At 42.4% G+C, this 20,160-nt stretch overlaps 1 protein-coding gene across 3 annotated transcripts in view; it reads left to right on the forward strand.

Annotated features, from left to right (window-relative positions):
• ZNF536 (zinc finger protein 536) overlaps window positions 1-20,160 on the forward strand; it is a 337,374-nt gene that overhangs the window by 219,359 nt on the left and 97,855 nt on the right. For 2 of the 3 annotated variants that reach the window (XM_057373165.1, XM_057373166.1), the window contains exon 8: window positions 1,466-3,046. In XM_057373165.1, coding sequence (XP_057229148.1) covers window positions 1,466-3,046 — 1,581 coding nt within the window. Of the gene's footprint in view, window positions 1-1,465; window positions 3,047-7,212; window positions 9,663-20,160 lie in introns of those variants that run through there. The other variant, XM_057373167.1, reaches the window with a different exon arrangement.

A 20,160-nucleotide genomic window follows, 5' to 3' on the forward strand; every position in this document is an offset into this window, starting at 1 on the left:
CTTTCAGTTTTGTTTTTTAGAAGATTTGCAGTTTATCTGGAAATGGATCACTTTCCAGATGCTTCGGTGAACTACATATTATACAGTATTTTAAATGTAAGAATTATACAACATTTTAAATGAAAGAAGTTTTCAAAACAAATATTTCCATCATACCATTTGGAGAGGCTTTCCTTTGTCTTTTGTATCACTTAGGGAAAAGAAAACCTGCCTWGAGAAAACAGTTTGCTCTTCTTGCAGTGCTCCCTCATAGAAACAATAGCCAAKAGTGACAGCTGGCAGATCTCTCAGATTCCTGTCCTTTTTAGTGGGGATTTCCATACTTCTTCCTTTAAAATAAATTCTGCATTGCCAACAAGTGTTCCACAAAAATTTAGACGTACCTTTGTTTAGATGTATGTTCTTTTTGGATATGTCTTTATGGCTACATGAGAATATTTATTACATGTGTAAAATCTTCTGCCTCTTTGAAAGTATAGGAAGAACAATAAAAGTTTAGTGTAGGCTTCAAATATTTATTTAATTCATGGAAATCATCTTATATGTTTTAAAATTYGATTCAAGCTAAATCTAGAAAAGTGCTTATGGTGGGTAAATTACACATTTTACTGCTTGAGCATTAGAAATGTCATTAGTACAAAATTAAAGGACTGCAAAAACCAGTAGATAATGCTAATTTCAAATACAGAAATTAAATATATTTTGTACTTTTTTATTACTCGATTTCTTTTTTACTGACTATTTTTTATTTTAACTATATGTTCTTATATGCTGCAATCATAATGTAATGATATTAATATTTTATAGAATCTGTATTTATAGTTCTTTATTTAGAAACAATGCAGTAGGTCTGCAGATCTTTGAATCCTTCTGGAATGGTGCCCTCCAAATAATGATAAATTACTTGTGCAGTATGCCATTTGCTAATTATATCCATGATTTACTGCAGAGCAAGACTTAAATCATTCATTTCAGTCTTGCGTAACAGTGCCATAAAATTTTTAGGTTTAAAAATGGTTTCCATGTATATAATTTAAACAAATTTTAGAGCAATTGTATACACAAAATATTGCAACCATCCATTTGTTACATTCTTTGTCTCCCTTTTTTTTAAACTTGTACTTTTAATGATTACTGTGGTTGAAATTGTTATGCTTCATTTTCATAATCATAGCTTTTAATTCTACAACAGTTTTCTACATGTTAGRTTAAGAAAAGGATGGCTAATTGTGTGTAGATACCATGTCATTCCTGAATAGCCCCACATTCTCGAAACCCGTTTTAGAAATACTCAGTTTATGAATTAGTCTTCGATTAAAGGCGTTTCTTTTTTAAAAATGAATTATTAGTACCGAGACCTTCTTGTTTTTAAGCAGCTAATACTGATTTTTTAATTTCTTCACTCATCCATGGACCCAAGTACAGTTAATTCTCTTTCTATTTTCCTCTTTGTCCTCACCTGTAGGTGAGAAGCCCTACAAGTGTCCCCATTGTGACTATGCTGGAACTCAGTCTGCATCCCTCAAATACCACCTGGARCGGCACCACCGGGAGCGGCAGAACGGAGCAGGACCCCTGTCGGGGCAGAGTGCAAGCCAGGAGCACAAAGATGAGACATCAAGTAAAAGTTCTGTGTTCATTAGACCAGACATCTTGAGAGGAGCCTTCAAGGGRCTCCCTGGCATGGATTTCCGGGGCGGAATGGTCTCGCAGCAGTGGACRTCAGGAATGCTGTCTTCTGGGGATCAGCAAGGACAAGCAGCTGGCATGTCATCTGAGGGATCTTCAGAAAACATGAAGGGTTCAGACATATCTTCCAAAGGAGCACACTTCTCTGAACTCGGCCGTGCTTACCAGAACATGGTCGGGAACGGTGTGAACTTTCAAGGGTCTTTGCAAGCTTTCATGGACAGCTTTGTCCTAAGTTCTTTGAAGAAAGAAAAAGAAATGAAGGATAAAGCTCTCTCAGATCCGCTTTCAGCAAAAGCTCTGGGCTCAGATGGCAGTGAGGAGAAGATCAACAGCAAGTCCTCACAGCGGAAAACAGAGAAGTCGCAATACGAACCGCTGGACCTGTCGGTACGGCCCGACGCAGCCTCCCTGCCAGGCTCCTCCGTCACCGTGCAAGACAACATTGCCTGGCACGGCTGCTTGTTTTGCTCCTTCACAACTTCATCCATGGAGCTCATGGCTCTGCACCTCCAGGCCAACCACCTGGGCAAGGCTAAACGCAAAGACAACCTCATGGGCAACAACAAAGAGCAGTCTCGAGAKGTTTCAGCCTCGGTGAACAAAGTGAGCTTGCTCCCCTCCTCYGTGCAGTCCGGCAAGGAGGCTGGAGTTCCAAACATGCTGAGCCAGCTGGACTCAGCTTCTGAGAAAATGACCCAAGGACAAAATAAAGAGAGCCTGGGAGAGCAAAAGAGCACTGCCTGGCCCAGCCACATGGAATCCACTTTTTGTAATTTTACAACAGACTTCTATAAGCAGTTCGGTGTTTATCCTGGTGTTATTGGCACGGGGACACAAAATTCTTGCACCAGTAATGAATCCGAAATAAAAACACAATCCGAAGATGACCCAAATATTCTGCTGTCTGACTCTGTAAATAAAAGTGCTACTGATGACCTTTCTGACATAGCTTCGTCTGAGGATATGGAATCTTCCAAGGAAGAAAACATTGAAGATGAGGACATTGACACAGAACCAGATATTATGAATAAGCAGTTGTCTGCCCTAAATAAAGAAAGCAGTGAAGGAGGCGACAATATACAAAGTGCAGTCACCTCACAACCCACACAAGGGCTCGTATCACCGCTGCCACAAGCTTCAGAAAAGCAGTGGCACAGTCAGAATCTTCTCTCCTCACATGAAACTGCACAAGGAGTGATGAAACCCGAACAAGTTCAGGGCCCGCAGGTCCTGGAGAAGCAGATGAACATGTTGTCAGTCCTAAGAGCTTACAGCTCTGATGGCTTAGCAGCCTTTAATGGACTTGCAAGTAGCACAGCAACTAGTGGATGTATCAAGAGACCTGACTTGTGTGGTAAGTTTTAGACCTTCTTTTAGACCATTTCAGAAAACACTTGTGCAGAATCATGAAGCTGCTCTTTAAATATACYTAGTCATGTTTGTTAGTAATACATTTTTTTAAATGTTAAACCCTGTGGGCCAAATTCTAGTCCTATATGTGGTCTACTCCACTGAAATCAGCAGTGCTGCATGCATACTTAAACAGGATTTTAGAAAGAACTTGCTTTTTAAACTAGTGTAGCAGCAATATAGACTATCTGTGCTAGTGGCATCGGAAGGGGATACTTACTGCTTTAGCATACTCAAAGGAGGAAAGAGTTTTAAAAAATTCACATGGTAACTTGCAARCTTTTCAGTATTTTGATATAATAGCCCAAGAAAAACACTGGAYGCTTTGCCAAGCAAACCTTTCTTTCTCCTTTTTCTTTTTTCCCCTTCTTTCTTTGGATTGGGGTGTGTTCAGTTGCCACAACATTAATGAAATCAAAGGCCTAGTGCATGGAATGTGTCTACCTGTGTTGAATAGACATTTTCTTTCTTTTAATTCCTTTCCCTCCTTTTTTTTTTTTTAATTTTTTTTTTTTTTTTTTTTTTTTTTTTTTTTTTTTTTTTTTTTTTTTCTGGTTTGGTTCAATGGCACACATGCAGTACTTGCCCTTGACCATTTTCACTATTCTAACTATCAGTTGCATAGATCGTGATTTCCCTAATTAAGAATATGCCTCCAGGTAATTAAAATAACAAAACAACACACCAAATAACATTTTGAGTCTCTGATTTACAAAACTACAGTTTTACTTCCTCATATCACACACCTCATATTTATGAAAACTAAAGTTAAATCTGTTTGGAACAAATGAGATCGAGGATTTTTTAAAATTTATTTCTCTCCTGTTTTGTCAGCATAGTGTTTGTTTGAAAGAGAYTTGAGAGTGTAAATCCTTTGAAAAACAGTATCACTTTTAAAAGCAGAGTCAGCAAAGGACACAAAAACTTCAGTAATGTTCATTTCACTTAACCTTCAAAYTAATCAGAAAACTCATTGTCAGAGCTGAACATGCATAATAAAATGTATTCAAATAAAATAAAATAAAATAAAAATAAAATGTTATCAACAGTTTTAAAATGGAACCCTCAATCTGCAAGTACTTAAGAGTGGTTCCTCTGGGTAACTTAAGGTTAATGGGAGCTTTGTTTGACAAAGCAGGCAGAGTGTAGATGCTCAAAGCCCTAACCTCTTCTTCCGGCCCCTCTCTGCTTTTCCATGTGTATTAGTTGATCTGATGAAAAAAGTCTGATTTCTACAAAGTTTATCTCACTTGTATCCTTAAAGCATTGTGACTTCACAATATTGTCATTACTTTAAATAATATGTGCCCAAGCATCCATGTGGCCTTACTTGTAAACTTCTGTGTCTCAGTGCACTAAAAACCATTTTAGGAAGTTAGAATGAGTTCTAGATGGTTTCAAAATCAGCGTTTACATTATTGAAAAGAGTTAATAGTTGATTTAGTTTGCAGCAGGTAAAATCCTACTTGGATTTTTCTTTTCCATTTGTGGAGTACAATCAATTAACAGAAAAGAAAAAAAATACAGCAGAGAAATTACTGTCTAAGCATAGAAGTAAAAAAATTGGAAAACTAAGATTAGTTGCTTTGTGCAAAATATCTTTATGCTTTTTCACAGGCATAAGATTTTTAAAACAACAACAGAAAAAAACCCCTCTAATATTATTATTGAAATGAGGTCATGTTACTTCCATTAGTTTTTTGTTTCATCTTCCAATCAATTCAACAGACGTTTTATGATAGCTTGAGTTTATATGATTTTAAAGACCATATCCCTTTCACAAGCTCTGCCCAGTGATAATGGATTTGACTTGAAGTATGAAGGAAGAAAAGAAACAACAGAAGCTTCTCTGTTCTACTTTTTAAGCCATTTTTTWAATCGAAAATGCAGTGGGAGTCCTTCTGTCTCCTCCCTCCCAAAATATCTTTTTTAAATTCTTTTCTGACATTCTGTTGGTGTTTGCAGAATATAAGTATTAAGGTTGGCTATTTAAATACATTATTTCATTTTTCTCAATATCTCACAGCAAAAGTGGATGAGTATGAGCAAGCCCCATATCAGTAGATCTTTTATTTGTTTGATTGGCTTGGACACCACCYACTTGAAAGCAGTGGTTTTGGGGGAGTTTTCATTTTCTCAGACATTTTATCCTGTGAAATCACACTCCATCTGTGCAYGTTAGTGCGGGGAATCCCACCTGATGTTTCTGCACTTGTAGATCAGCAACCAGGAGCACCCTGTTCATTTATTGTCTTCCCTTCCTTCCCTCCTGCACCAAGCCCATGACCAAAGTCATGGTTCCCTTTGTCTCCCCCACTGCCTGGGAGTCAGAAAACTTGAGACACCTCCAGCATCCGATTTCAGGGCATGGTTCTCACGTTCCTTTTGTATTTGGGGAGACTCCGTGCATTTGCGTTTCTTTTTGCAGCCAGTGATGTGTGTGTTGTTGACATCTCAAGAGAAAACATTGATGCATTTGATAGCAGCCCTTGCACACTCAGAGAGCAGGGCATAGTGCTCTTTCTATAGTCAGGATACAGAGGAAATAAATTTGAAATAAAATATTTCAGCCTCAGTAAGCTTAGATTGCATCTTTGGCTGGCCACGCTAATTGAGTTGAATTTCTGGCTGCCTAAAAACAAGCTGGGGTATTCAGCGATCCATGTGGATCATTTTTTAGATGGCAGATTTTACCCTAAGATAGTAGGTCAATTTTAAAGCAAAAATCTTGGCACAAAAAAAGGTTTAATTTCTAGGGGAGAATGCCACCAACTCACATTGTTGTTTTGGAAAGTCAYTGCACATGTGGAAGCAGTCCTCAGTTTCCCCATAATGGAGAATGAGAGAGATTGATGATGTACACATAATTCATTTATGCTCCTATCATGCTTCAGGCTGTAGGGATGAAAGACACAATTAGGAAAGAACTATAATTACTGCATAATAAAGAAATTTTCATGTCAAAATGCTGCTGAGAAAAAATCACAAATTTTTGTAATATTTCTCCTTATATAGCAGAATGAAGAGAAAGAAAAAAAGAGCATTGATAATTTTAGAGTTACTCCTGAACTTTACTTGGTTTTGGAGTCTCGAGTGACTCTACCTAKKAGTGGATCTTGTTAATCTTTGCTGRCACTCAGTTCCTAGGRAGATGACAGGCTTTCCTTGCTGCTTGGCAGCCAGCAGCCCACTGGGGAGGGGAGACCCAAGGTGATGGCTCCATGGCTTGGTARCTGTCTTGAGCATCTGTGAACTCTGCTTTCACAGCCCTTGCTGATTTGACAGGTTAAGCTTGGATGTTTTAGATCTGCTTTGTATTTAAGTTTTKAAAGATCTGTTTTCCTTTCCATTTATGCTCTTCTCTTTCTCTGCTTGTCTTCCCCTATACACGTAGTTGCATCACAGTAATGTTCTACCTTCTGTTCCAGTACTTTAATTTACTTGTGATTTGTGCCCAAGACCCTTTATGACAAKACCCTCCCTTTTCTCTCTCTCCCTTTAAATTCCTCTGCTTTATGGCCAAGATGGTAAAATTTCCCTATTTRCATTTTCTACTTGGGAAGTACTTAGGTTTTCAAAGGAGAGCTGMTGGGCTACGAAACTACTGGCCAGAGATAGTCCTGGGCGTTAGCTGGCTGCTTAATGGGTTAGTGCTATTGAATCCACACTTAATGATGTCCAAAAGTATTAGTTCCATGTTGTCTCTAAATCTAATTTGCTTCCATTCATGCTTGCTTTCCTCTGCAATTAGTGYTGTTTTCTCCTGCACAGGCTCCACCCCATTATCACTTCTTTCACTGTATGAAAACAGGGCAGGGCCCCTCTGATGCATGGGAGCAGCTTTGGAGTTCTGATCCTGCAAAGAGCTGAACGCTTTCAGTTTCCCTTGCAGCAGAAAGCTTTCAGCGTTGCACAGAATTACTGAAATGTTCAGCATTGTAACTTTCTGAAATACCTTCCAAATGTGGAACTGCAGCGCAGACAAGAGGGCTGGGCAAGGGGAAGATCAATTGTGGCAGATTATTACAGCTTTATTGTCACATAATTATAGTGCTCTACCCCAATGTTTAAATAGTGAATTTAGTTATTGTAAATTGCTTATTGCCACAGGTGTCAAAACCAAAAAGATCATAATGCTAACCCCGTCAGAACTACCACCAACACGTGAAACGCGGAAAAAGATTTTTAATTATTTGTGATGGCTTCACCTGAGTCCCTACTGCAGATCTTTTAAATTACAAAATCCATATTAAGAAGCGAAAGGCCTGATCTATCCAAGCTCTAGGACAGCTCCAAGACAATGGAAGGTCGTCCTACTGCAGCAAATTGTAGCACGGCCCATTTAAAGTATCATGTAAYGCACTTAAGGAACGCTTTGTCCTGATCTGCTGTTGGAGGAGTAACCAGAATATTCTTTTCCTTCAAGGCAGAATGAAATGATATGGAAGTTTTACAGCAGACTTTTCTTTACCCCATTATCTTGCCTTTGAAGAGGTTTCTTAGTTTCAGTTAGGAGGTCCGAGGGCAGCTTTTAGAGTACGAACTGTTCTGCTGAACGGGATCAGCACCTCGGCCCTGCCTGGGTTTCAGACACACTTCTGGATGTCACAGTGCCATTTTCATGGCAATATCAAACCAAACTCATATGGCTTGCTTCCTTTTTTAATTAACTGGGAATGCCAGTGATCCAGTGAAGTTTGTGTTGCTGGATAAAAGGGCCGGTCTGTGAACAGCATTGTATTTGCCAAATGGTTCGCTAGTCWTTTCAGTACAAACAAATGGATGGTGTCTGTAAGTCTGCAAACACTGTTGACATTTAGCCTTGTTTATGTTACTTTCCTTTTGCTGCATATTTTTGGCTAGAAGAGATACTGTCTGAATCAACATTGACTTCCTAAGCAGAAGCTGAGGGCCCAGTCTTGCATCCCCCATTCTCAATGAGTAGCRCTACTTACATGACTAAGGATTGCAGAATCAGGTCCTGTGTTTATTTGACTTTAAATTTCATTTCTATATTCATGTAACTTGATTTGATTGTATTTTGTTGTATCAGAAATCGGTCRGGCGATAAGTTTGGTATCACCATTTTGTTTACTGTTGAAAACTTTTAGTTCTTTCCGTTTTTCGTACTGTGGCGTGACATTCCCATTCCATTTATGTTTCTGAAAATTAACCCCTAAAATATCTGATACAGCTAAGTGCTGAGTACCTCCTATTCCCAGAGAAACTGGAGGCATTCAGTCCCTCCTAGCACCACATCTGAAAGGGGGATTGTGTTTGCAGAAGGAGGCCTTGGTATGTGCCTTGATTTCAGACATCAGTGGCCAGCCRCACCAAGGCAAATCCCTAGCACAGAAAGGCTTTTCTTTTCTTTGCAGAGACAAAATAATGATGTAAGCTTAGGGCTGTATGATTTTTTGCTCTAAGTTTCATCTCCCAAACAACATATTCTTATTGTTTTTGTCATATCCARGTCAAATTTAAATTATAATTTAGGATTAGGCAGAGGCATAGAGATGTTTCCAGGTCTTTCCAAAGTGAGACAATGCTCTGGTTTGTGTTTTGGTTCAGGAATATACATTCTTGTGTCTGAGGTATAGTATTTCCTATAACTACTCATAAACATGAGCAATTTAGACATTCTTGTAAGTCAAAACTAAGTGTACGATTAATACCTATTATGAGGCCAATTTTAAACAATTAATTTGACAGCAATTATAATTTTATGTTACAGGCTTTCAGGAATAAATAACCAAATTCATCTTTGTAATCTAAGGAACTTAGGATATCTTTATGCAGAGATGATCTTGTTGTGCACAGTATCKCATATCTGGAATTTCTGAGGTTTGCTCCCTCCTATCTAGATGCCTGTAGTGCCAGGGATAAATAATTACCTGAGGCTTATTAATTGTTTCAGCAAAGAAAAAAATATATACCTTAAGTGTAAGCATTAATATATGTATACACAATACATCCACAATATATAACAAACCATCATAATAGTACAAAAAATAGAGGTCCTGAATATGTTCTGTTATTTATGTGTTTGGCAAGCTTAGGGAATGGACTTTAGTATGAGTGAAAATTCTCTTAACATTTTTAAGGTTATTTATTGTCATTTCTATTTGAGTTTTTAATGGTCCTGTATTTTGTAATGCTTTAGCAGGAAAAAATACTGTAGTTATCTTTTTTCATATTCTTTAAGCAATATTTCTAGCTTAATATATTGTGCCAGGTTTTCCAATATTAACCAAGAAAGACAGTAAAATTCAATGAACAGCACTCTGACATCCACAATTTAAAACCTGTGATTGAAGTGAAATGTGTAAACTTCTAGTGGGTTATCATGTGCTTTGGAATAGAGTATTGTTGGAAGTAATTAGAAAATATATTAAGGTTTCCTGGTAATGAAGGTATGTAAGTTTTAATAATTGTTGCTTTCTGAATAAGTGTCAAACTATATCTTTAAATGTATATGGAGTTACAAGTTAGGTCACTTCTGAATGGAATGTAAAACAATACTAAAATGCTTCAATAACTTATCTCAGTGTTGCTAATAAAAAAAAAGCTGTTAACCATTAGTGCAGTTTTGAGTCATTTTGTTAATTAATTCAAGAAAACACTCTGAGAAACTGTTGTGCCTTTTGGTAGACCAAAGACCACTCATGCAATCCACAGTCATTTGATGCTTTGAGAGGCAAACTCTGCAAAGCTGCTTGTTGTCCTTGTAAATGATATTTGTTAAAACCCCCATCTTTTAAGGCATTAGAGCAGTGCCATGTGTGGCTAGGCAGGTATTTAAGGGGGACATAAGACTCATCCCTTCTGTCACAGAGAATACCTGGGGAATGTGGGGCTTGTTTCTCCTCTGCCACTATCAAAATCCAGCAGAAATTGCCGTGGATGGCACGGGTTGGAAATGAGCAGCGTGGGTGGATTAAGTGTGTAAATATTGGTCAGGCTGAGCTGAAGACGGGGGTCTGGTGCTGCAGCTGGAAATGCAGCCTTAGGGAGTGATGGGYGTGCAGAAATAGCAGCAGCACAGAGCCCAGGATTGATCTTTGCTGGGTGATCTTGCCCAGCCCTGCTGAACTCACAGCTCCAGTCCCGCAGATAGCCCCGAACACTCGCTGGGCTCCCGTGGGAGGGATGTGCCGTCAGCATCCTGGGAATATCCTCTCTCCCCAAACCCACACAGGATTCTCCTGAGGTAAAGCAAGCGTGGCAGAYGAGCAGGCAGCCTTGGCAGCCCCAGTAGCAGCACCCAGGTCCATGGTAAGTGTTTGCAGGATGGGGCCGTGGCAGGTGGCCGCTGTCCGGAGCACCGCTGAGCGCACGGTGGGAGCTAAAGGAGAACTACCTGGGGCTCCCGGTGTCACATCTTCATAAATGCTCTCCCTTCTCAACAGCATATTGGTACTTTTTATTTATTCCACCAAAACACCATGAGTCAGGACCTGACATTTTAGCGTTCTGTGTCATACTGAGAAAAATCTGTGGTTCAGCAGTAGGACAATTATATTATTTTGGAAGGGCTAGAAATAATACAGCATTTGTGAGACAACTGTAACATTTATCCAGACTCAGTGTGAGATTGTTCTTCCTTTTATTTGGAGAGCACTTCCAAAAAAGTATCAACTAGGAGCACAGAAACCAAAAAAATATAAATTTAAAAAGACGAGAAAAAGTGGCAATTATGAATCCATTTAACCCCCATCGGGTATAATCTCATTTTGTGTAGTACCGCTGGCTGCTCCATGCCTAAACTTCTATGCAGTGAGCTGTGAATATAGTCCTCATTGTCCTGTGGGCGATATGACTAAGGAAAAAATATCTCTGTAATACAATGAAGCATTTGTCTGACTGGCATAACCTAAGGTCCATAACATCAAATCTAAAGTTGTAATTATACAGCTGCAGTCACACCACTCAAGTGAAGGCTGTGTCAGCACTTGTATTATATAAGAAATCCTGTTTGCAAGGGTTGATGAGTCATATGCAAAAAACATTTATCACTAAACAATTGTTCTGATTGTTCTGAAGAAACATCTAGGTACGGGCCTTTCCCCAGTAGGATGCAGTCATATCTTCTGCAATGTGCCATGGCGTACTTTGCTAATGAGTGTATCTTTTTGGAGCTTGGAAATTACCTAGAAAGWTTGGGGCTTTATGCAGTTTTATTACTGTCAAAACACAAAGTGGGGAAAAAAAAACAGGGTGGCCAAAGTCTTCACTAACAAGGATTGTAACAAGTGAAACTTGTCTTTCTTAGAAATTATAAAATTATAAAATTTCCCCCAGTTTTTCATCCCYGATTTTGCTTTAAATTCTTGGATCTGAGCACTTTCTTAGCAGACCTGGTCACAATTTTGGTTTTTGAGCTGCCTTGAAATGGAGCCTCTCCAGCTCGCTGTCATTGCCATTTGAAGTAGCCACACATTTGCTGGCGAGGAGCAGACAGGAAAGAGATTTATTTACAGCAGCACCACAGAGGTGAACCAGAAGCACTCTGCATCCCTCCCACGCCAATGTAAAAGGATTGAGACCAAATRCTGGAAACCACAGTGATTTTCCTACAACATGAAATTTCCAGAGAGGTACTGTGGGTGTGAGTGACTCCAGCCACCAGAGTGGTGATTTCCAGTGCCATTTACAARCAGGTGTCCCTGAAGCCACCCCCCATCAGGCGTTTACACCCGAGTGCCGTGCCCGCCCCATTGTCCTGGGTRAGACCAAGGCCAGCCAGGCCCTTTAAGCCGATCCCCTCTGATCCGGGGCGTCTGTAGCGCCGTTCCCTGCATAGAACAGCCATTGTTCAGCTGCAGAGCAACAGTGGGGTAGAAAATAGCATGCCATGCTGGGGATCAGAGAGGGAATTGTTCCTTAATTATCTCTTACTGAAGGAAAAACCCAAGGCATATCCCGATATGTGGCATGACTCCGTCAGAACACGAGTCTTTTAAAAAAGATTTGGGGAGGGGGGATCCATTCAGAAGCTGGCAATCCTCACTCCTCCTGTAGGTCTACCTGTGATTCACTCACTGACCATGGAAAGAAATAAGTTTTCCACTTTGGATTCCACATTATGAAATGGAAAATAATAGTACTTATCTCCCTGGTAGGAGTGCTGTGAGGATAAATGAATTAATTAATGTTTGTGAAGCACTTTGAAGATGAAGAACATTATATAAGTTGTCAGCGCACAAATGCCTCCTTCTCTGACATTACTACAGTAAGCTATAAAAAATTATTGATGAAAATAAACACAAATGTGGGTTGGGTGTGTCCATGGGGCTGAGGTGCCCCAGGGTATGGGTGAGCCTGCCTTCCCCAGCCGCTGGCAAACCCAACACCAAAACCTCTCCCAGCCCCTGCCCGTGCCCAGCCATGGTGCTCGGGGCTCTCTGCAGCAGCTTTGACCATCTTGCCTTTTTACCAAATCCACGTATTTTTACCTCAGGGCTCTTTGGGTTTTCAGGGAGGTGACGGGTTTTGGGCTTTGATGCATCATGCCAGCCCCAGCCCCATGTGCAGCAGCCCAGGAGGGGATGGCTCAGCAGTGTCTGGTGGGCTGCTCCCTCCCCAGCCCTCTGCCATGCCTGTGAGAGCAGCTCCCTGTCAGCAGTGAGGTCCTGCCAYGCTCTCTGCCACAGTTTGTCCCTCACTCAGGGCTGGGTGATGCCCAGGGAGTGACCCCACAGTGCTCAGCAGACCCCGGGYTGGTGGGTGGCTGACTTGGCTCTTGTGTGGTTTTTTTATTGAATGTCAGTGACTTCAGTTTGAGACTTGGAAGTTAAAATTTTTATTGCCTGGTATTCAACATCCCCATCCTAGATTAGTCCTTGCTGGTTTATTTTATATAACTTTTTTATTATTATTCAAGCCAGGAAGTGCATTTGACCCCAAACTGCTCACATGAATAACAAGGCAAAATAAGAGGATGAAGGGAAAGAAAACCAACACTTCAGCCATATAGAAATGGGACATTTATCAAGAGAGACATATAAGAACAGGTTTGTGCATTGAGATGGGCAGGTTAAAGATGAAATTTAGGATATCTTTGGGGCTCTCAATTCACAGCTGCCACACAGATCAATTCGAACACCTTGGGAAGAAAGCCGCCTTAGCCTTAACCATGCCTCATTTCACTTTCCCCTTTGCACACCTAGCCCTGCTCCAGTCTCCGTGCCTGGTTTCCTTTCCAATCCTCCCAAATCAAGCAGTTAAACCTGTTGCTGGCCCAGCCTGGTGGGGTGCAGAGGAGAGCAGTGTGCTGCTCCTGGGGGTGGAGGGCTCTGCTCTCCCTGCTGCCAGCGTGAGGAGGGGCACAGCAGAGTTTGCTCCAGACACCAGACGCACCCAGACGTGTCACTGGCACAACTGGCTGTCCCCAGAGCCTGGCTGGCACTGCCACACACCCAGCAGTGTGGCTGAGTTCCCCATGCCCTGCCATGAGAAGCGCTCAGTAACGGGAGGGCCTGCGGGTGCATTCACTAATCGTTATGTAACTGTACGTTGGGGTGAAAAAGAAGAAAACAAACCAGAAAAGCTTTCCCAAAGGAGAGAGGTGGGAATCCCATTAACATGACGGCTCCYTCTTTAGTTGCCAAAATGATTGACAGCGGGATAAGGTCAGAAGATGAAAACCGAGCCATGGGGGACAGAGCRGGGAGGGGAGGGGGCCAATCAGTTGAATAAAAAACTGAGTGTCGGTGCTGGGGAAGGAGAAAAMCGGCACTCCCACTAGAAAAATCCTCACCCTCTGCTCCCCTACTGTTTGTTTGGGGAAAATGCTGCAGCTTAATCAGAATTATTTACAAGATAATAGTCCATTGTTTGTAGTAAGACAGATGCTGTCTGTGGGAATTTGGTGGTTTATGCTCTATGCATTACAGTGCCATGGCTGTGTGCAGATGGGATCACAGTGGTATTGTTGTTATCCACTTTTTGGAAATTYGGAGGATCCTTACTGTGAAAGGAGGATCCTTGAAGAGAAAAAAGAAAGAGTTTTCTCAGGCCCAGCTCTGGTATTTCTCTTAAGGTAGAACTGTGTTTGTACRTGTGTGGGAGAAGAAGAGCACAAGGTGGAAGCATCAGCTGAGGGGTCCCTGGGCTGGCTGTCCGTGCTGGTGGCAGACATCAGCCCCACAGAYKGGTGGAGGGAYGGATGGAGGGATGGATGGATCCCACGTGTCTTTCCAGAAGCAAGGAAATCACCCTGGTGGGGTTTGTGTGTGCTCCCTCCTTCGCTGGRGGCTGGCAGAGTCACTTGTTTAGAAGGTGAACAAACCTGTGTGCGTGGCACAGTGATCATCCTCTGGCGGTGTGACTGCAGCTGTGGTGCTCCCTGCCACCCTCCCCATGCTGCCAGCYAAACACTGAGCGCTTCTGTTCCACCAGAAAACTTCATCCTGATGGTCTGAGGATGAGGCTGTGGGAAAGAAAAGCTAAATTTTCATTGGGTTCAAACCGGAAACAAAAGCCCCAAACTCCTAAAGAGAAAAACCTTTATTTATTTAGAAGAGCAAATGCAAGCTTTTGGGTTTTTGGGTTGGTTGGTTTTTTGTTTTTTGGTTTTTTTTTTTTTTTCACATTTTCCAGCAGATAATCTATTTCTATAAGCATGCCCTTCCGTCCCAAGTAGAAAGCTCAGTGTGGAGGCTTGGAGCCTGGTGTAGGGGCCAGGCTGTGCAGGTGGGTGACCCTGTGCCATGGATTGCTGCAYGCAGGAGGAGCAGGGAGCTCAGGCTGATGGAGATGGCTGCTCCATCGGYGTGTCCATCTGTCYATCTGTCCGGATCTGTMCCAGCAAATGGGRCRCAGCAGCACCCACAGCCCTTCCCGTGCCCTGGGATGAGGCACAAGGAGCACAGAGCCGTGCAGAGCTCTGCCATCCCAGGAGCAAACCCTGCTTTTCTGCCCACAAAGCCTGGGGGATGAGGAGATTCGGGGGTGGAGGGTGTGGGGTGGAGGGCCGTGTGAGTGTGTGTGCCTGAGCTTCCTCTCTCAAAAATCTGCTTTTAGTGTGCAATAGCTCACATATTGCCTCGGCAGAGACCCGTGTGCACCAAAGGCAACCAAGAGACGGCAATTCACCAGAAGGGCTCCAGAGGGGATTTTGAGCATCCACGTCTGTATCCCAAGAGCCATTAGCTTGCAGGTAAAATGGAAAAATATGACCATCTCTTTTGTATGCAAGATAATTCAGCTTCTTTCCATCACTGCAAAATACCTGAGTTTCCCTGGAGAAAGCAGAGGGCCTGGGAATGGGGAGTGAGAYAGGGAAGGGCAAAGAATGGCTGATTCACAGTTCTTGGGGTCTGTGCAGCTGGAAATGGGTTTCCACCTTTGGCATGTTCTGGGCTTTCCCTGGAAGGGGTAGTGGGAGGTGGCAGCTTTGAGTCCTCTGTTCCCTCGGGTCACTGGGCAGCCAGGGATGGAGCTGATAGCATCAGGCCATGAGTGGAAACCCCTTTGCCCGAGAAAAAGGATCTCCTCTGACTTTTGTGAAACCGAGTTTTCCAAGAATACCCTTGAAGGGTTAGATTGGCACGGGAGATTGCAGTTCCTGTGTGACTGCCTTTTTCCTGAGTATCTCCAATGGGATCCATACAGGGAGCTCTAAGTCTCTTTTTTTTTCTCCAAGTCAGCATTTATTTGCAGAATCCTAATTTTGTATTTTCTGACATTTAAACTTTTCAGCCTAATGTTCTAATAAGGATTCTGTCTGTCCGTCTAAATAAAGCTTCGTTCTAATGAGGACACCATCCATCTCCTGAGATGGAGCCCTAACGACTCCCAGCCTCAGCGTAATTTTAGCTAGGCTCCCTTCCCCACCCTCTTCTCCCTMCAGACCTTTGTTTGGGGTGAAAATCATCTGTTTTGGGATGAAGTTGTGCAGAATTTCATTTTGGGTCAAGTGACTGAGCTATTGTGTGAGCCTCTGCTTTCTCTCTGAGAAGGGGGATTTTGCTCACTCCCCGTTGTATGTTCAGTGCCTGCTTATTTGCAATTTCTGTTCATAAGACTGTGGGTTTTCATGCCAACGATTTTCTGTTTGAGTTGTTGGAGTAGGGAGGTTGTGGGAGCATGCCAGTGTCAAAGGTTGTCACTTGAATGATAATTAATAACATTATCAGACTGATTATGTGTTTAGATGTCCAGAATCAGGAGTGAATTGAACTTGTTAAATTTAATTCCTACCTCGGAGTGACTGGGATATTGGCGTGCTCACCAGTCTCGCGTTTGCATAAAGGACAGAGCTGGGAATTTGAAAGGGCAATGACTAATGAGAATTGCTGAAATTCTGGGCTTCTGGTGCTCGCAGGGCTTCTCCTACAGCAGCATGGCTGTGTGAGCACTCACCAGGMAGGAGAGGGCTCAGATGGGGAGCACCACGGTGTTTATAGACCTTGGTTTGGCTGTGTCGGGCGCTGACTGGAACATCAAATCTTTTGAGATTGGAGATTCTGTCTTTTGAGGTCCAGAAGAGTGGTTTTACATGTGACTGATTACCTCTGTCAGGGAGGGGAGAGCCAGGTCCCACCTCGGTGGGTGGGATCTGAACTCAACTCTTTCAGGGGTCAATAACAGGGGTTTTAGACCTCGGTGCTCCTCAGTTCCTTATAGCCAGACCTTTTCTGTTAAAACTGTTTAAATTGCAAACCACTAATAAAAGGATCATATGTGTTTCCCACTGAACAGGTTCTTTAAGGCTATTATGATAATTAAAAACATATGGTGCCTATGCCAGTCAGAGGGAAACCACAGATGCACAAATTAGGTATTATATAAGGTTTCTTTCTTGCCCTTTCAAAAACGACAAGTCAAAGAAGTACAAAGAGACAAGGATGATAATTTTTCTGGAGATGGGAAGTAGCATTTTGGATTTTTAATCATGAAATATGTAAACCACCTTTCTTATACATTACCAGAGCAAACTCTTTCTAATAAGCAGAAGAACAAAACAAGTAGTATATGACTGCAGTATTTATGGAAGGAATAAGGAAACACTTTGTTTCATGCAAGTTATTGGAGACCTAGAAACCTTTTGCATTTTTTATGATGTTTCCCTGCACAGACATGGAGGATTATATTTATTAAATATTGAATTATATTGAAATTGGATTGATGCAGCCAAAGGAGGACATTTCTTTGTATTCCATTTTTTCTCCTTTTAAAAAAGGGAAATGTACTCATATTGATTGCAGTACAAGTAGTCATTTGTTTTAATTTAAAAATATAGGATTGATTTTGAGAAGGTGATAAATACTGCTAATAAAAAAATTCAAAATGGGGATTTATAATGATTCTCTGTTAAGTCAATGGTTTAGAGAGGCTAACTTATAATAAAAGTAGAGAYGTGCTGAAATATCCATAGCTAATGGATTATTTGCCATTTGCTAGTGCTGCAAACTTTCCTTGGTTTGCTGGGCCCTGCTACAAAAAGTAAAATTTATATCATCTAATGCTCCTTGCTCCTTTCTTTGTCTTTCTCGTGCTAAAAATGTGCAGCTGAGGGTCTACCAMGCTACCTTTGCTCTGTTCATTGATGCTTTGTTCTGTCACTTAGCTAAAAGCAGGCAATTTTTCTTGCTCCTTTTTTTTTTTCCCCCTTTTTTTCCCCCTCCCAAATAAACTTTTAGAAGAGCAGAAAAGCAAATCTGGGGAAACAAGAGCAGGAGAAGCGTGATGCTAACACGTCAGGCTTGCAGCAGTGGTGGCTGAGCAGGCATTTCTGAGCAGAGTCTTTTCTTTTCTTGAGTGAGTGATAGCAAACTCAGTGTTATTTCACATGTAGGTATTACCATTTTAACTTTTACTGAGGTAAAATAACACCTTGTCACTCAGTGCAAATACCAATCACAAAATGAATTAATTGTAATAACTGTTGTCAACAGAACAAAAGACTTGTTGCTTTCCTAAGCAGATTTCAGTGCCACTGATAACTATATACAGAGGTTCCCTTTGGGCTTATTCAGTGGATGTAGTCAGAACATAATTTCATCTGTCTTTCTCTGTACTTTGTTGCAGAAGTCTCAGAAAATGAGTTAAAAACCTGTATTTTTTTTACATATCGCTAGGCATATGCTTTTCAAATCGTTATGATTTTTTTCTCACAGAATCCCTAAACATTTTTACTAGTTAATTAGCACTTCTTGTGTGGCTAATTTATTAAAGAATTAACAAGTTTATAACAGTCTGCAGAATCTGTTGGTTCACCTTATGCTGTGATGGACAGTTACTTTCAGAGAAAAYATGGGCAGCTGTTTTGCTACACAAAATAAATTTTTGCTAATGTTACTTTTCAGTCAGTCATCTTTATCCAAGGCGAACGCTGCTATCCCAATAGATGGGGGAAGTTTCCTTTGAAAAGGGGGGAAGAGAGAAAAAAATTAGCCAAGAAAAGCARAATTTTTCATACTTGTGCTAACCACAAATTTATTCAAGCAAAGTTTTGGAGGGGGGGGGGAACCAATGGGGGGGGGGGGAACTAATTAACTAATTTCACAAAGGAGCCTCAGTGCAGCAGGAATCAGTGCCAATATGCTGTACTCATTTTACACGGATATTTTGCTTAATAATCAAAACCACTATGGCATATCCTCTATACTTTACTGCAAATGCYATGTATTTTCTTAAAGAACCATATGTTAATATTGCAGCCTCGGACAGTCAGACATGGAATAGAACTGACCAACACAGCAATTAGAAATCCATTTTGCATCCTTATTTGACAGAATGTGTATTTTAGATTGTTYCCCCCTCTTCACTTTCAAAACATACCAACAGGCTTCAATGCTSCCTGCCCTCCCTGGGAGCAGAATCACAAACTAATCTAAAATACATGGAAAAGTAATTATCCCTGTGTCTCGCCCCAGAAATAMGCTGGAAATCAGGAAAATGCCCCGGGTAAAAGTCTGTTTGCGTGAGGCTGCTGGCTGGAGCAAAGGGGGTGAGGCTGAGGAAGGGAGCAAAGGGTGGAGGGCTGAGCATCCTTAGCCGGGCACTGGGACCAGCTGCTCTCACCTCTCGCTTGGTCAAAAAGGGAGCAGCTCCCTGCTCCAGCACCCTCCTGCAGGAGAGCAAGAACCCTCCTGGAATCACAGCAAGGTCTTGCTGAATTTTTTTCCTTTCCAAACACGGTGGGGGCGGAGGGCCAGGAGCGTCTCTGYGCTTTGCTCTGGGTAACCTTAGCGCCACGCAAACTCGATGCGGGGAATTTCAGATGTTTCCCCTTCAACCCTCTGCTGTCTGTAACATTTAGTTTGTCCGTCTTGTTGGAAAGCGCTGTGTCTTCAGTCCGTCAAGTGTTCCTGCTTGTGCACAGACCTTGTTTTCCGCGTGTGCAGCCGCAGGGGCGATCCGCCTGCACCGCCCGGGCTCTCGGGACCGGCAAGGAGCGCTCGCTCCCGAGCTCTGCAGGGCTGGCACACGGCTCAGAGTGAGCTACAGCCTTCTCTCCTTTGCATTGTTTAGTGTAAACAGTTCTCAGTGTGCCTGGGTGATTTTTCTCTCGTGTACTTCCCGCGGCAGATGGGGCTGGAATATCCGTGATGACCGGGCTGGAGCTGGAGCGGTTTTGTTTCGGCAGCCTGGGCCCGAGCTGTGGATGATCCTGTGTGGGTGCACAGGGATGGAGGAAGGCTGTGCAAGGAGCTCTTCCCGCAGTTCAGGTGTTTCTCGGAGAGCAGTGGCTGTGTTTTTGGTTCTTGCTGAGCTGTAGTGATTTTTGGGGTGCTCTGGTTTTGTCCTCAGAAGGGCTCACAGCCTGTGCTGCCCGGCTCTGCTGCCCCTCTGCCATCGCTGCTCCGCTGGGGCTGCAGTTCCCTCAGCTGTGAGGTTTTGGACAGAGGCAGCACATGCTGAAGGTTAGCAGCACCTTCTGTGTGCTCTAACAGCAGCTCTGCTCGGGGTGCAGCAGCCATCCTTGTGTGGACTGTTGGGGTGTTTTCAGAACAAGCCAGCGTTAAAGACCCCAGGCCAGGCTGGGCAYGGGCATGGGCAGCACAAACGGGACAGGAGGACACGTCCAGTGCCCCGTGTGCTGTGTGGGAC

The sequence above is a fragment of the Malurus melanocephalus genome, unplaced genomic scaffold (genome assembly GCF_030028575.1).
Source record: "Malurus melanocephalus ecotype Western Australia unplaced genomic scaffold, MMel_1.1 scaffold_188, whole genome shotgun sequence".
NCBI classification, from domain to species: Eukaryota; Metazoa; Chordata; class Aves; order Passeriformes; family Maluridae; genus Malurus; species Malurus melanocephalus.